The 16,520-nt window shown below is 56.6% G+C and overlaps 2 protein-coding genes across 5 annotated transcripts in view; one reads left to right on the forward strand and one right to left on the reverse strand.

Moving 5' to 3' along the window:
- ANKS3 (ankyrin repeat and sterile alpha motif domain containing 3) overlaps positions 1-4,209 on the forward strand; it is a 36,567-nt gene extending 32,358 nt beyond the window's left edge. For 3 of the 4 annotated variants that reach the window (XM_065559814.1, XM_065559813.1, XM_065559815.1), the window contains one exon: positions 574-4,209. In XM_065559814.1, the coding sequence (XP_065415886.1) occupies positions 574-665 (92 nt within the window). In that variant the 3' untranslated portion in view covers positions 666-4,209. Of the gene's footprint in view, positions 1-154; positions 250-573 lie in introns of all 4 variants that reach the window. The other variant, XM_005311887.4, reaches the window with a different exon arrangement.
- A 2,038-nt stretch (positions 4,210-6,247) lies between these two features.
- Positions 6,248-16,520, reverse strand: part of LOC101950270 (glucagon receptor-like) — a 41,022-nt gene continuing 30,749 nt past the window's right edge. Inside the window, exons 9-14 of the mRNA XM_005311885.5 lie at positions 15,866-15,926; positions 14,700-14,769; positions 13,717-13,805; positions 12,272-12,410; positions 11,321-11,362; positions 6,248-10,672 (exon numbers count right to left, since the gene is read on the reverse strand). Coding sequence (XP_005311942.1) covers positions 10,601-10,672; positions 11,321-11,362; positions 12,272-12,410; positions 13,717-13,805; positions 14,700-14,769; positions 15,866-15,926 — 473 coding nt within the window. The 3' untranslated portion in view covers positions 6,248-10,600. The remainder of the gene's footprint in view (positions 10,673-11,320; positions 11,363-12,271; positions 12,411-13,716; positions 13,806-14,699; positions 14,770-15,865; positions 15,927-16,520) is intronic.

Raw genomic sequence — 16,520 nt, forward strand, 5'->3', positions numbered from 1 at the left:
TAGGAAGCCAGTGAAGCAGTGGTTCAGAGGGCGGCAGGGTGTGGGGGGGGGAGAGAGACAGGAATGCAGCAACCCTACTGGCTGAGCCTTTCCCCTGCCCCTTGTCTTGTGGTGCCCTGGGCTGATAGCTAATGGGTTTTGCTTATGCCCTTAGGGAATGCCCTGCATTCTGTGACTCAGAACCTTGTGCGGCTACAGGCCTCGGAGCGAGGCAAGCAGAGCTGGCCAGAGCCCTAATGAAGCAGGATGGTGAGTGGGGAGGGGCTGGGAAATACTGACCCATGTCAATGCCCATTAAAGCAGGGGCTGGCTAGAGGCATTGTAGCCATGCAGCTTCTTCCAGCTCCCTCCCCACATAGCTCTGCCTACACACCTCTGTCCTGCCCTGCCAAACTCCCAGGGGTTGCTATCAGTGGCGGCTTTTCCACGTAGGCCCCTTGATTAGAGAGTTGCTGATGGGAGCTACAGCGAGCTGCTGTTCACAGTGACGTTCCTGCTGCCTCCAGCAAAGGGTTGATTTTCCAGTGAGCTGTGGGGGCTCTTGAACTCTGAGTGGCTCCTTCTCCCTTGCAGGAATTCTGACGTCGGGTGATGGTTCCACCCGGAAGCTGAGTGCCTGGGAGAACGAGCGCAAGGCTGGTCCGCCAGCACGGCTCCTCTGCTGAGAGCGCCGAGGAGGCAGGCGGGCGCCTGGAGAAGGGGGTCAGCCAGCTGGGGACGGCGGAGGACAAGGAGTCAAGTGGGCAGGCGGCCTCGGCTGGGCTGATCTCCGGGTTCCTGTCACAGACGGTTTGCTTTCCCTGTCCAAGGGTTAGAGTGTTAAGAGCTGAAGCATCGGGACTAATTGGCCTCTAGCTGCCCATGGAGAGACTGCCTCAGTTTCACTTAATGCTGCCTGATACTTTTACAGAGCCAACCCTTGTCTGTAGCAGTCAGATTCCCTTATGCCCCTCCCTGCCACAACCCCTCGTAACTTGTTCTCTCCGTGTGGTCTCTGCCCGTGGGCTGACCCAGCAAACGTGTGACACACAGAGCAAAGGCCAGCACAGTGGTGGCTGGTGGGGTGAGATCCAGTGCTTTAGAAATGGGAGAGTCCTGCAGTTCAGTGGGCTGGGCCTCCCCTTTGAGACAGGATCAAACAGCCCCAAGCTGCAGCCAACGTAGGATCTGGGAGATTGAATATAGCGGGCTCTGCAGCTCTAGCCTGTGGAGAGCTCCCCCTCCTGGCAGCCTGCAGCGGTTCAGCTGTTACCGGCTTCCGAGGAGGCAGGAGTTATGGGATCACTTGAGTGTCCTAACTATGCTCCTCTGTTTGGTTATGGGTGCAGACCCCCGTCGGCGCTGACTTGGCAGCTGGCCCTGATCCTTCCCGCAGTCCATGAATGCCCACATTAACCCCCCAGGGTAGCACATTTCAAAGGCCTTGCTTCTGCCGAGTCAGTGTGCTCCCAGAAGCTTCTGCCGCAGGCAGCAGCTCCTGCTGGTGCAGCACTGGCCCCTTAGGACGAGGGAGCCAGGAGCCACGTGAGAGGAGGGTGTGTGCAGCTCTTGCCTGATGTGAGTTTATACTATCCCCAAGCACTTGTGTGTGAGCTACGTGCTCTGTGTTGCATGCAGGGCTTGGCCCTGCAATTGGTGCTATAAAACCTGCCCCCAGGGTAACACCTGACCATGAGCACCACATCCCTCCCCTCAGGTCTGCCCCTATGTGAAGGCAGGCATCTAAGACCAGGAGCCTGTTCCATGGGGGATCCTCTCCCCTGGGAACCCATTAGCTGGCTCCTCAGCCCCTAGCTCCTGTTCTTGCGTCCAAGCCTCTCTCCTTCAGACTTGAGCTTGGCACCTCTGCCCCCGTGAATGGGCTTCCTGCCAGCCATTTCTAGATTCCTGCCCTTCCTGCATGGAGGCTGCTTGTCCCCAAGGCAGCGGGCAAGGCTGCCCTCTTCTCCCTGCACTCTGGGGGAGCAGGAGGGGCCTCCTGTTTTCTCCACGGGATGGGCCTTTGAAGCTGCTGCATGGGAAGGGTCGGAAGAAAGCTCGGCCCAAGGTGGCTCAGGCTGGGCATGTTTGGAAACCCTGGCTTCCATCTCTTGAGGGTTTTGTGAGGCACCCTTTCTCGTGGCATCCGTGGGCCTGAGAGGTCAAACATGCTGCCAGGCAGCTGAGTCCTGCTCTCCTCTGGGCCACGGGCAACCAGGCACTAGGCGTTGTGTTTTCCTTGTGCTTCTCCATCCTCCTTTGCCATCTCCTCCCGCTAGGAGGTCCCCTGCCGGGCTGCTCATCCCTTCATTTAGTGGACTGAAGCTTCCTGTCCTTCCTTCCCTCGAAGAACCCATACAGTTGAGAAATGTTTCCATGCAGTCCTTAGCCCCCGCATTGGCCCCACAGCATGAGAACGCTGGGCGTTGGGGTTGGACTCTTAGACACTAGTGCCATGGGCTCTTGCAGGGTAACCAGGAGGAGGGCGTGTGTGGGGCACAAGGGGAAGCTGCAGAGGCCTTTCCCCAGGCAGGCAGGCGAGGCGCTGTGGGTTGACAGCACAAGAATGAGATGGTGAATGGGGCTCCTTCCCCACTCTGAACTTTAAGGTACAGAAGTGGGGGCCTGCATGAAAACTTCTAAGCTTAACTACCAGCTTAGATCTGGTCCGCTGCCATGACTCCCAATGTGCTAATTCCCTTCCCTGGGTAGCCTTGAGAGACTCTTCACCAATTCCCTGATGAATACAGATCCAAACCCCTTGGATCTTAAAACAAGGAGAAATTAACCATCCCCACTCCTCTCTCCCACCAACTCCTGATGGATCAAGATCCAACCCCCTTGGATCTAAAAAACAGGGGAAATCAATCAGGTTCTTAAAAAGAAGGCTTTTAATTAAAGAAAAAGGTAAAAATCATCTCTGTAAAATCAGGATGGAAAATAACTTTACAGGGTAATCAAACTTAAAGAGCCCAGAGGACCCCCATCTAGCCTTAGGTTCAAAGTTACAGCAAACAGAGGTAAACACCCTAGCAAAAGGTACATTTACAAGTTGAGAAAACAAAAATAAAACTAACATGCCTTGCCTGGCTGTACTTACAAGTTTGAAATATGAAAGACTTGTTCAGAAAGATTTGGAGAGCCTGGATTGATGTCTGTCCCTCTTAGTCCCAAGAGCGAACTCCCACCAAAACAAAGAGCACCAACAAAAGCCTTCCCCCCACCAAGATTTGAAAGTATCTTGTCCCCTTATTGGTCCTTTGGGTCAGGTGTCAGCCAGGTTACCTGAGCTTCTTAACCCTTTACAGGTAAAAGGATTTTGGAGTCTCTGGCCAGGAGGGATTTTATAGTATTGTACACAGGAGGGCTGTTGCCCTTCCCTTTATAGTTATGACAGGCTCTCCAGGGAGCTGAGTAAAAGAAACACACACGCACACCCCAGCCTGCAACCTTAAATGCTGCAGGCCTCAGACACTTCCCACTTAGCTGCCGGGTGCTTTTGATGCCATTATCTGTATGTGGAAATGGGTCATCTTCAGCCTGTGTTCCTGCTCCAGCCCCCGGGAGCTGGAAATGAGAGCTCCGGTAACAGGGGCTGCTGCAGGAGACCAACTGTGGCGTGCATTGGCTCCTCACATACACTGCTCTAGCTCGTGGAGATGTCTTGGCCACTGGCTGCTCTGACCTGGTGCTGCTGCCCCTCGGAGCTCTCACAGGTAGTGTTCGCGTGGCTCAGGGTGCACTGTCCAAGTGACACGATTTCCAATTCTGTATAGTGATTTGGGGCAGCCTTAGTTCTTAGACAAAGACCGTGCCCCTGTGCTGGGGGCTATGGTGAGCTGGGGAAACTACCTTTCTCTTTGCTGGTAAAGGGGAAAAAGCTGTATTTTATTTTTAGATCTTGACCACAAACCCCAAAGTGCAATACCTGCTGTGACTCCATCCTTGGAGCCAGGATCTCCCCTCTGCTCCACTGCCCAATGCCAAAGAGACTGGGCCATGCAAATGGCCTGCAGAGTTAATCTCTGTGCTGGTGGAGCACTGAATTCGCTGTGCTTTGGTGTCTCCAAACCTTCCTGGTTCGGTTCTCAAAACAGCAAGGAGGGGGGTGAGTTTGCCACACCATACTCGGTTGCGTGGCTTTGTTTGTACTTCTGTTTTCTCTTACATGTGAGACCAAAATTAATGCACACCGTGTTTGGTGAATAAATCTGATTGGATCTGTCGGCACTAGTTTGGTCGGGTCGCCGGTTGCATGTTGAGCCGGGTGTGAGCAGGCTGTGGGGGAGGGCTTGGCGCACTGAGGTTGTCCCTCTAGCGTCTCTAACTCCTCTGCTGGAGCAGTATCTCCATCACCTGCACGGAGAAGGGAATTGCTGGAGAGAGGTGGAAAAGCAGGAAGAGGTGGTGGGAGATGCTAACACATGGGGTGTGATTTTCTTCCGCTCATGCTCAGCTTGCACTTAGGAATGGGGCGAGGGTGCAAAAGTAGCTTTTAGGCCACCAGTTGAGCCTCCTCTAAGCCAGGCTGGTCAGGGACCTGCATGGCCCTCAGAATAAGTTAGAGCCACCTCAGGGCTGCTCTGCCCTGCACTTGGCTGCCATGGCCCCCTAAGGCTAGTAGAGCATCACTGAGTTCAGCCACATTTTACACAGAGCAGCATAGAATGGAAAGACTATGGGGCTCTCTAGACATTTGTCATTGAATCCAGACCCCCTTCTCCCCATTGGCCTGGTCTTTCACATGGCAGTAGTCTGTTCACTTCACCAGACCTCTCCATTGGAGAGTAGTTGCAGGGTCAGGTCTTAGGGTTTGTCTACACAGGGATATTGACTGACTTAGCTATAGTGAAGTAATTGATTTAGCGTTAGGCTGGTCAGCGTCCCTCTGTAGACAAGCTCTTTTGCAGGTGTCTTCATCAGCATTCAGGGGTGAGAAGACGCTGCGCAGGAGGCGGTACACACGTCCCCAGCTACCCACTAGCTCTTACTGTCTTGCAAAGAAGGGGACTTTTCATTGTGATTTGTTAAACAAAATGCCAATCACTCAGCTTGATATGCAGCCCAGTGGCTAGTACCCACCCTCTGCGCTGGCTGTAGGGGCCTCTCTGGAGTATGGAGCAGCCCAATGGTGGGCCATGGAGCTGTGTTTTATAAGAGGCTGCACTGTGCAATAATCTTAGAGAGGCGAGGTGGGGGAGGTAATATCTTTTACTGGACCAGCTTCTGTTGGTGAGACAAATTTTTGAGGCACACAGAGCTCTTCCTTCCCCACTTTGTCTCTCTACTATCCTGGGGCCAGCACAGCTACAGCATCTCTGCAACCACTGTTCTTATTGTCTGTCACTTGGACTCAAATGGAAATAGCAAATCTTTGCAATTCTTCCCATAGACACACACTTCTAAGGGGCACATCTTTGGCATTGCCTGACATGCTGCATACTCGCTCTAGGCTGGTTCTGCAGCAGATATGACAGCGGCATGTGGTGTGCATTGAGATGGGCTGGGGAGCAGGGGCTGACCCAACAAGGGAACTTCTGGGCTAAATTGTGCTGCCTCCCCCTCTCAGCCTGATCACTTGGGCCATTCCCCTCAGTCTGTTTGTGTCTTTGGCCACTTCCACTGTAAAAGCTGTGGAAAGAGAGCTGAGCATGTGGCAAAGTGCATTACAAATGGGTTTAGAAATGGTTTAAGGCAGCATGGGCTTGGCCTCAGCTCTGATTGCAGGCCAGAATTTAGGCCGTGAGTCTAGCTAGTGACCATGGCCTGATTCTCATCTCCGAACGGTCCAAATCCCGTATCAGACTGTAGCGGCTTTCACAAATCGCTCGCCTCAGCCTATAGCCCATCTGTGCAGAGACGATGCCAGGGAGAGTTGGCTTAAATCATTGTCTGGTTTTTAAAGTGGCTTGAGCTTAGTCTCTCTCCAGCCCAACTAAAGCTCCATGATCAGCATGTTCAGGCCTATATGCAGATGTCCCCCACTGTGTGCTTGATAGTCGACCCTGCCTGTTCGTCTAGAGTTGGCCAGCACTGTCCATGTGCCACAGAGCTTCCTGACTACTTTTTGCCTAGCTGAGAGCAGTGGCGGATTTAGAGTTAGTGGGGTCCTGTGCGCAGCTTCATTTTTGGGTCATCCGTCTGCCCTCCCCCCCCCCCCCCCCCCCTGGAACCCAGCCAAGAAAAAGAACATTCTCTCTTATCTCCCCTGGGCAGCGCAGCTCCCAAAGTGACCAGCAGCTCCTGGGGGAGGCCTCTCTGTGCGCTGCTGTCCACAGGTGCCACCCCCCATATCTCCCATTGGTAGCAGTTCCTGGCCAATGGGAGCTGTAGAGTCGGCTCTTGGGGTGGGGGCAACACGTGAAGACAGCCCCCCCCCAGGGGCAACAGGGACATGCTGGCCACTTCCAGGAGCGGCGCAGGCAGGCAGCTACCTTTGCGCTGCTGCTGGCACATCTCTGCATGCCCTTTGTGGGGAGGAGGGCAGTGGTTCTGTGTGCGCTGCCTGGGGCGGGGACAGCGCGTAGAGCCCCGCCAGGGGCATGCAGAGACGTGCCAGCAGCCAGCCACTTCCGGGAGCAGCGTGGGGCCACCATCCACGGAATGCAGGTAGCCTGCCTGCCTGAGCCTTGCTGCGCTGCCAGCCGGCACAGGGCGGGGCAGGTTGTCAGATGAGATTTGTCTTACATTTTGAGGGGCCCCTGTCAGTGGGGGCCCTGTGCCACCGCACTGTTCGTTTCATGGTAAATCCACCTCTGGCTGGGAGGTGCTGGCTGCCCAGCCATCAGCTGATTTCAGACACTACCCAGTAGCACCCGGGCAGAGTGCTGTGGAGGCCTTACGGCCGCTGAGCCCCATACAAATGTTTCTGTGAAACTGGGAGGGAAGAGGCCACGCAATGGAAGACGTTCATCTTGCTGGCCCCTTGGAGTTGGAGAATCGTTCCATGAACTGCAGTGCGCTTTGGCTCAGGCCCGAAAGAGACACAGACGTTGCAGCATCATGCTAGCATGGAGGAGAATCTGGCCAGCCCCATGGCTCAGTGGGGTGAGAAGCTGCCTCCTCTGAGGGTGTGGGCCCAGCTGAGTGAAATACAAAGCCAAGGAAGAGCTTGTGGTGTTTTGGATTCTGTGCAGGGGGTTATTAGTCACTCCCAGGGTCTGGGGGGTTTGGTTTTCACCTGCTGCTCTGGTTAACGAGTGAACATGGTGCTCTGTGCAGATGGAGGGGGGTGGGGTGCCTGCCTGAGCCCAGGAAGAAGCCAATCAAACACTTGCCTCCTTGATTCAGGTATTCAATGCCCAGCTCATGCCCTGGAGCTGCTGCCCCTTTCCCTCTGTGCCCAGGTGGCTTTCCCCCCACTTAGCTCCCCAAAACAGCAGAGCACATTTCCTTGCTGAAAAAATAAACATTTATTTACATGTGAAAAGACAATGTGCAAAATGCTCTGGTGCTCCTTAGCAGCTGGCTAGCTGACGAGGGCTCCTGCAGATCTCCCTCCAGCCTCAAACCCAGGTGCAACTGAGCCCAGAAACAGCAAGGATGGCTCCTTACCAGCCTGTAAAAGCCCAAGAACAATCCCTCCCGCAACTCCCTGGAGGGGCTGCATTATCCAGCCCCTCCACAGAGCACTGCATTGGCTGGGACAGACACTGCTTGCAACCAAGAGGTCACATTAGCAACTTGCCAGGAGCCTGAGGGACCACCTGGATCTAAATTGCATAAAGTGAGAGACTCGGGCAGCCTGCCTCTTCCCTGGGAGCTGTGGTCTGTTCTGCTGCTGCTAGAGCATTGCGTGGGAGGAGCCATGGTCCCTACATTCTTCTGAAGGTGAGGGCAGCTTCGGGCAGCATTCTGGCTGCTGCTGACATCTGCCCCCCTGCCAGGAGTCACGTCCCTGCCCTTAGGGGAGAGGGCTCAGAACTCGAGTCAGGCAGGTGTAGCTCCAGCAGTTGGCAGCTGATGGACAGGATGCTGTTCTTTATCCACCAGGACATGGGGACGTGAAGCCCTGTAAAGAAAGGTCTGTGCATAAACTGCATGGGCCTGAGGCACTTGGGCAGCAGCGGGCGACACCACCAGCGTGATTTACAGCAGAGCCCATGGGGTCTGGGGGGCTCAGGGCTGTGAAGATGAAATGAGGCTCCCGCCACTTCTAGAGCACCAGTTGTAATCTGCCGCAGACCAGAAGCTGTGCCCAGCGGCGGGCTCTGGAGTGATCGAGGAGAAATGGCTTGCTGGTCTCAGCCCACTTCCTAGCACCCCAAGATCCACATGACAGGAAGTGATCATTGGCTTCTCCCCAGTGCCTGCAGCAAGGACACAGAGGATTGGCTGGGCCATGGAGACTACTCGCCCATAGTCCAGGGTAAGGAGGCCCCAAACTGTGGATGAGCAGCAGACTGGACTGCAGCCCTGTCAATCTGGATTCAAGGTGTCTGGAGAAGAGCATGCTCTGCACTTCCTCTGGGCATGTAGCTGACTGTACTGCCCCTGCCAGTCCATTGCCACCTGGGCTGGAAGCAGATCAGCTTGCAAATCCAACCCCTTGCTTAGCAAGCTCTGGAATCTCCCTCCCTTCCCTGTTGCCAGCGGCAGAGTTCCCGAGCACAGAGGATGGGCGAGCCTGCCGGACCGAAGCAGGCTGCCTGTTTAGCTGTACCAGCCTAGCACTTTCAGTTGCTGCAGCCATGGAAGAAAGAGGGGGTGAGCACTAGCCAAGGCAGAGAGAGGAAGGAGTGCGCAGGGGTAGGGCACTAGCCTAGGACTCGAGCAGATCTGCTCAGGCCTAATGGTAAAGCTTGACCCAACCCAGCTAGATCACAGCCGACCCGAATCTGACCTGAGAGGGGCGAGATGGTGTCATGACTGATGCAACCCGACCTCAACACTCTCATCGGGTTACCAGGGTCTAACGTAGTCGGACCACTCAGTGTTAAGAGGCTGCGTGCTCCAAGCCTGCACGTATGCTATACAGGTTACCCGCCCCGAACCCAACACTTAGAGGTGGATGCGGCTCAGAGGACCAGCGTCTACGGGCGAGAGCCAGATTCAGTGCCCAGCACTGCCCCTGACTTCCTGCCTGACCTTGGGTCACTCACGTGCATCTCTCTAGCCTCAGTTCTTCATCTGTGAAAAGTGGGGACAGCACCAGTCCTGGGAGGCAGGGCCGTGCTCAGAGGATAAATACATTAAAGAGGCTGAGGGGCTCAGAGGCTGTTGAGGGGGATCGGCTAAGATGGTTAGTTTTGCCCAGTTCAGCTGGGCAGAAGGAGGCTCTGAAGAGGACAGCAGGCTTTGGGGCTAGCTAGGAAGGGTGACGGGAGGGAGAGGAAGGCAGACGATGGATTGTTGACGTGGATCTACTATGGGCTGGGGGAAGGGGGCTGAAAGCCCAGGCCCAGTGTGCTGAAGAAGTTGAGTGATGCAAAGAAACTGGGTTTCTAAGCTCCCACCTCCCCCTGAGGCTGCCCTCACAAGGCTAGACAAGTCAGCTGAGCCGTGTTTCACCAACCACTCTGGCTTCCCTGCCACTCAGCTATGAGACATCCATGCCAGGCAGTCACAGCCAGCCTGCTGGTCCCGTATGGGCCAGTGACAGGCAGGCAACCTGCTCAAACCCACAATGGGGTTCCCTGGGGCTAAGCATACAGGCCTGTCCCAGCCCTCCAGCTTCTGAAATGTCTCCCCGGCTAACAGCGGGGGAGAGCAGCACCAGGAGAGGGAGCAGGGTGTCCCCGATTTACAGGGTGAGAGCTGCACCCCCATGGATCAGCTGTGTGAGCCTTCCAGCTCCCCGTTTGTAGGCCTGGATCAGTTGTGGCTAAGGGCTTAGTCACAGGCCTAGCTCCACTTGCAGGTACGCCCTAACTGTTGTCCCCTACCGCACAGTGATCACAGCAGCGTCTCATTGCTGCAGTCTGACCTGTCCTCGGACAGTCGTGACCCAGTCAGACTCCATCCCCGTGTGCTGAGGTTTGCGTGTCTCACTCCAGCAGGGGGTCCGGCGACAGCAGTGCTGCTGGGGATGGAGGTTTGCTGGATGCAGTGCCATCTGATGAAGGGTGCATCCTGCAGAGGTAGATTTCAGGTGCTGCACCAGAGGGTCAGGTAGCAGAGGACATTAGCAGGAGTCGGGGGGGCTGTTTCCCCACACCCTCGGTGTCCTGTTATGCAGTGCAGCATAAACAGCAGGGTCCCATCTCATGGCCTCCTGTCTCTTCTGAGGGTATCCACAGCCATGTCCCCCTTGCCCCATCGGAGCCTCAGGAGTGGCTGTTCTGCTGCAGCGTAGGCCTGCAGGATCCCAGCTTCTGCGCCTCAGGCAGTGCTTACACCAGCACCCATGGCTCTCCGATGCAGCTGTTTTGGAAACCGGTGCTTTGCCCTGCTGCAACTCCAGCTGGGCCCATTGTTCTCCATCCCTGGCCTTGCCCTCCACGGCATCTGGTGCACAGACAATCCCCAAGGCCCTCATCTGCAGAGATGCAGTACTAGGTACATCCCCTCCAGGGCTCGGGAGCATGGCAGGCCTCTTGGCCTACTTCCCCAGCCATCAAGCTGGGGGAGGCCCTTCTGCGGCTTTCCCAGGCAGGTTGCCCCCGGAGGGGCAGTGCAGCCATCACTGTGTGCAGCAGAGCGCCGGATGGTCAAGCTTCCAGAGCTGCCATTTCTTCTTCATTTCTGACTTCACCTAGGAGGGAGGAAAGGAGCTTGTGAGCTACTCTTCTCCTTCACAGCCTCTTGGGAGGTTCACAGCTGCTGCCCCAGGCCTGTGTAGGGCTTACGTTCCATTAGCCCCAGAGGTGCCTGTCAGGATCAGGGCCCCAGAGGTGTGGGCCAAACTCAGCACAGGTACAAGGCCCTGGCTTCAGTGGAGTTGCTCCAGGGAGGGATTTGGCCCATGAATAGGAAGAGGCAGTTCCTGCCCCAAAGGACTGAAAAACAGCTCCACTGTGTTCCTATGTGAGCCCCAGGGCATGCTGGCCCACGGACTATGTGGCCACAGGGCATGGTATTGCCAGTTCTGCTATGATATGAGGCAGCCCCTACCCGAGCTAGGGTGGATGCATCCAATAAAACCGGTTTGTTTTTTAGCTCGACAGGCTCTTAGTAGAATCAAAGGCTCCTAACCACCCAGGATATCCAGTGGTGCATGGTCTCTGTATTCAGGACACAGCAAATCAGCAGTAGCTTGGCAGGAGAGTACTGAAGAGAAAGCCCAAGAGAGAGACCCAGGGTTGAGCTACAGAGCACAACTCCGGGTTAGAGCCCTGACTGCAGGTGTTTCCAGGGCCAGAGAGCAACCCCCCAGCAGGGAGCAGGACAAAGTGGCACCTACCTCTTTATTGGCAAAACAGTACAACACGGCAACCAGGAAACCCTGGGAAGAGAGCACAGGGGTGAGCCAGGCAGCACAGCAACCCTCCTGCCCATTGAGAAGATAGCTGGCAGGCCCTGGCAGCTGCTGTTCAGTGCATCCCACAGGGCCAGTTTCCGGGATGCAGCTGGCTTCAGCTAGAGGGGAAAACCCTCCCGCACCGTGATGCAGCGGCAACCCCTCCCGACATGCTCACCTAAGTCACAATCCCCCCAGCCGGTCCCGCTGCAGCGTTACAACAGGACAGGGAGGGTACGGTTCCTGAGGGGCAGCCCACAGGGGACAGGCCCTTGGCCTGTGCCTGCCATGACCACGCACTGCCCAAATGGGGTTCTCCCTCCAGTGCATGCGGATGCCATTGCCAGCCCAGCATGCAGGCATGTACACCTCTCTAACAGCAGGCAGGGATGGGCCTGCTATTTCCAGGCTGCTCCAGGTGATGGGATGAGGCGGGTAGAGCCCAGGAGCACCAGGCCAGCCACGCAGGGCTGTTACATGCTGAAAGGGGCGGGCCGAGCAGACACAGTCGGAGGTGATTGGAGTGTGGCACAGCGCGACACTTCAGCTGCCAGACGCCGATTTGCACCTCATCGCTGCCGGAACAGTTTCGCAGGGGCCATCAGTCCAGGACATGGCCCAGCCTGCCTCCAGCCCAAGGAAGGCAGGTGACTGTGTGGGTCCTGGGGGCTCCTGAGCAGCAGCCCAGCTCGATGCCCCACTGCCCCACAACACCAGCAGTGGGGCCAGGGGAGGGGCTGCAGCTTGGCTAGCGGGGCTGATGGGCTAATGTGGACAGCCTGGAGAGAAAAGGGCCATGCTTTCCCCTGGGTGATGGTGGCACAAGGGAGGGGAAGAGGAGACAGGCTTTCTGCTCCTGCCTGAGGCGGGGCTGCCCCAGCGCTCCCGGCTCACCTGGAAAGAGTTGAGGAACAGCGTGAAGAAGACTTTGATGTAACGCAGGATGCCTGTGGTCTGCTCATCCGTGGCAAAGATGAAGACCACCTCGTGGATCCCAAAGAGGGGGATGAGGGTCAGTGTGGCCTTGGCCAGCCTGAAAGAGGACAAGATCCCCCTCCCAGAGTTCATATGGAAGGGTCGGGGGGGCCCTATGTTCAGAGGGGCAGGAAAGCGGGGGTGGTATGTGAGAAGAAATATGGTAACATCTGTGCTGAGGGCCAGAGGAGATAGATGGAGTACTAGTCCCAGCCTGGCCTAAGGGCCTGGGGTCTCACATAGGGGTAATCGCTGCCTGGGATTGGGGAGGATTCACAAGCTACCAGCCGTGTGGAGCTTTGGAGCTGGGAATCGTTACTGCCCAGGCTCAGCCTGAGCCCGCATGGGACAGCGGAGAGTTGGCTGTTGGCAAGCAGATGCTGCTCGGGGAGGAGCTGGGAGGCTTTGCTGGGGGGGGCTGCCCTGTGTGAAATGGGAAGAGATGTTCTTCCAGCCCCTACAGGGGTCAGTGAACCCACCCACCCAAACACCACCATTGCCCCTGCCTGCAGCCACTCCTGCCCGAGAGGGCAACAGGTCCCAGCATGCCGTGCGGTCAGGCTGCTCAGCTGAGATGGAGCATGGCAAACTGGGATCGGTGCTTGGCATGGGCAACAGTGGCCACAATGAACTCCATTTGGTACCAATGATGGAGGAGCCACGGGCCACACCTCCACATTGATAATGAGACCCTCAAGTCAGGCAAGTGGGTGGTACAGCTTTGGCATCCTAGCCTGTAGGTGTATATGGGGGGAGGGAGTGTTCAGGGCCTGTGATACACAGGTCAGACTTGATCTGTTGTGCGCATGCACACAGACATGCACACACACAGACACACACCCTGTGCTAACAGCCACTTGCTAACACAACCTGCTGTAATGGCTGACAAAACCTCAGTCCTATTTGCATGACAGTGGGTTGCGTGGCCAGACCTCCGAGGGCACGTCTACACTGCACTGTGAACCTGGGCTCGGATTCTGATTTGAGCCAAACCCCCACTATGGTCCACACACAAATCTGTCCAACTCAGACAGCAAGCACTCAAGCCCTGAGTCCCACGAGGGGGTGGGTCTGAGCCTGCATCCCACTGGGACTGGGGTCCAAGCCCTATCATTTTGCAATGTGGACGGAGCTCAAGCCATAGACCTGGCTCAGGCGGTCTGTGTAGTGCGGGATGGAGGTGCTAGCGGGTCCAGGCTTCCAATGCAGTGTGGACACAAGCGCAGGCTTGGACACACCGAGTCCACATGCGTGGGTCCCACCGACCTGGATTTACAATGCAGGGGAGCTAGATCCAGAATGGCCGGCGCAATAGGCACCCATTGGGAAGTCATTCCCAGCAGGCGCACATACAGACAGCTCACCGGAGCTTGTAGTCTGCATAGCCTTTCTGGTTGGCACGCAGCTTGGCCAGGATCACCTTCAGAATCCTCATGAAGATCAGCAGGTTGATCTGTTGGGGGAGGACGCGGAGGGTTACTTCTACATTCATCCAGGGGGCCCTGCATATTGTCTGGGCCAGCCTTGGGCAGGTGTAGGCTGAGCACCCCCCTTTATCCTTCCTGGGCTCCCTGGGTCACTCTGACAGTGACGGCCTCTGAGGGCAGGGGCAGCTGAGCATGAAAGGAAGTGGGTCACGCTCAGCACCTCTGGAGGAATGAGGGGAAGGGACGTGCAGGGAGTAACAGTGAAGTCAGGAATATCTGTGGGGCAGGGAGCACCATGAACGTCCCCAGAGACTCAACAGCGAGCCCATCGGCACGGCCTGGGGAGCCACCCAGCCTCCACTAGATTCACACAGCCCTTTCCAAGCATGCACTGGGCTCAACAGAACATGTGGGATGGCGTCTCTGGGGTCCTGACTCTGCTTGCCCCAACATCCAGGTCAGGAATCTGGAGGGGCCGGGGCCAGGACCCCGGACCCCACATATGGGTGTTTCTCTTTTAATCAGAGGGGTTCAATTGGGTTAGTTACTTGGTGGGGACAAGTCTCCTTTCTTTGTCACCCCCTAGTGGTTAGACAAGGGGACTGCAAGCCAGGAGGTGTAGGCGCTTGCTCCTGACTGGCTGAGTGTTCCCCAGAGCCTCAGTTTCCCCAGCTGTTCAGTGGGATAATGATCCTGAGCTCCCTCCCAGGGCAGGCTCGTGGGAAAGTCGCTAAGGAAGGGTGCAGTGCTGTGGATTAGGGATGGTGATTTCTACAGCAGGAGCTGCTGCTATCCTTGGGCCATGTTCAACCTCTGAGCTGAGCCAGACTATCAGTGACTGCAAGAGACTAATTGCTGTCATCTGAGAGACACCATGCCTCGTATGTGACCCCCGATCACAGACCTCTGAGATCACCTACCAGGGACGCCAGCAGGATGGGAATCCTGATGATCCACCAGTAGGCCATGTTCTCATTCAGAGCCCAGCACCTGTGGCACAAGAGAGGCATGCTGTTAAACACCGGGGAGCCAGCGGGCAGGAGAGCCGTGCTTCATCCACAGCCAGAGCGGGGCCAGGTGCACTGCCACTGTATCACTGGGACGTCCCGGCCCATTGGACAGAGGCGCTGCCCCTCAGCACCGAAGGCCCAGGAATGACTATCACCAGCTGTGCCAGCCTGCCCATTTTCCAGGGGTTGGAATCCTTTCCCATCTCACCCACGCCCGGAGCTAAACTGTCTGCTTCCAGCAGGGGCCAGGGCAGGGACTGCAGGAGCCTGGTGAGCTGTGGGCTAGTGAAAGAATCTCTTTCCCTGCCCCACACCCTGGAGGGTGCCTCAGATTCTGCCGCAGCAGGAGCTTGGAAGGTCAGGCCTGTGTTTCCCTGATGGCTGGAGCTCGCTACCCCCAGGAGTCAGCCCACAAGTCCCACCGCCAGGCTCGGGATGGGCTTTTTTTAATGTCTCCTCCTGATGGTCTTGGCTGGGCTATTGAGGCTGAGAGCTTATCCCCAATAGTTCCGTGGCTTGGAAGATGGAGCCGTTCACTCCCGGGCCCAGTTCCAGGGGCCCAGGTCAGCAGTGACCAGCCCCGTTTGGTGGCCTGTGGGAGATCAGCTGGGTGGGTCTTTGCTCTGCTCCCACTATGCAGAGACCATCCCAGAAAGCACCTCCAAGCACAGCACTCATGACTAGGGTGACCAGATGTCACAATTTTATAGGGACAGTTACTATTTTTGAATATTTTTCTTATATAGGCTCCTATTACCACCCACCCCATCCCGATTTTTCACACTTGCTGTCTGGTCACCCTACTCATGACCAGCCCTGCCCCACCAGGGGGGCCAAGCACTGACCAAACCCTGAGGCTGAGCTCTTCCCTCACCCTTAGGAGAGTCACACCAGGCCGGGGTGGGCCATGGCAGTGGAGGAATCAGATGCCTCTCTCCCCAGCAGTCAATGCACGTTGGTTTCAGTGTAAGAGCTCTCCCTGCCTTTCCCATGGCTGCTCCGTACTAGAACCCAGGTGGTGCGAAGCATGGAGCCTGGCTTGCTGGGGGAGTGGAGCGAGGAGTGTCTGCACTTACTCTGCATTCTCCTTCAGGTACTTGGCCACCAGCCACGGCACCACGAACACCACGGGGGTTCCTGCAAGTCACACAGCAAACCCTGTGAAGTCCAAGCACCTGCCTGAGCTGAGACGGCAGCTCTCACAAACTGAGGGAATGTCCTACCCCCTCTCCCCTCCCTGATCCAGGCAGGGACCTGCTCCTGCCCTCCGGGGGATTCTCATCCCTGGGGGACTGAGGACAGGCCACAACCCCAAGCCTCCACTTTCCCCACCTAGCGAGGGTTTTCTGTGTCATGCATGCGCCACTAGGGGTCACCACTCATCCATGTCACTAAGTTCTTAACCCTCCTGGTGAGGCGCTATCAGCGTTGAGCAGTGATCCTGCTTTATGGGTATGAGCTGCTGTCTGATGGGCATGTAGAACCGAATGGAAACCACTTGGGTGTCAGTCCATTGCCAAGTCGCCCAGGTGGGGAACCTGGTGGCTATTTGCCCACTTGGCCGAGTCTCTGCCCTCTTGGAGCGCCCCACATCCCCCTGTGCTCCCCGATACGTCCTCTGTAATTCTAGTACTCACTTCGGCAAACACCATACACACGTACCCCCAGACCCCTGCCCGCCCAGGCCCCCATGCCTGCCCGCACATGCTACCTGACCACACCACAGGCACA

This window comes from Chrysemys picta, chromosome 10 (assembly GCF_011386835.1).
Source record: "Chrysemys picta bellii isolate R12L10 chromosome 10, ASM1138683v2, whole genome shotgun sequence".
NCBI lineage: Eukaryota > Metazoa > Chordata > Testudines > Emydidae > Chrysemys > Chrysemys picta.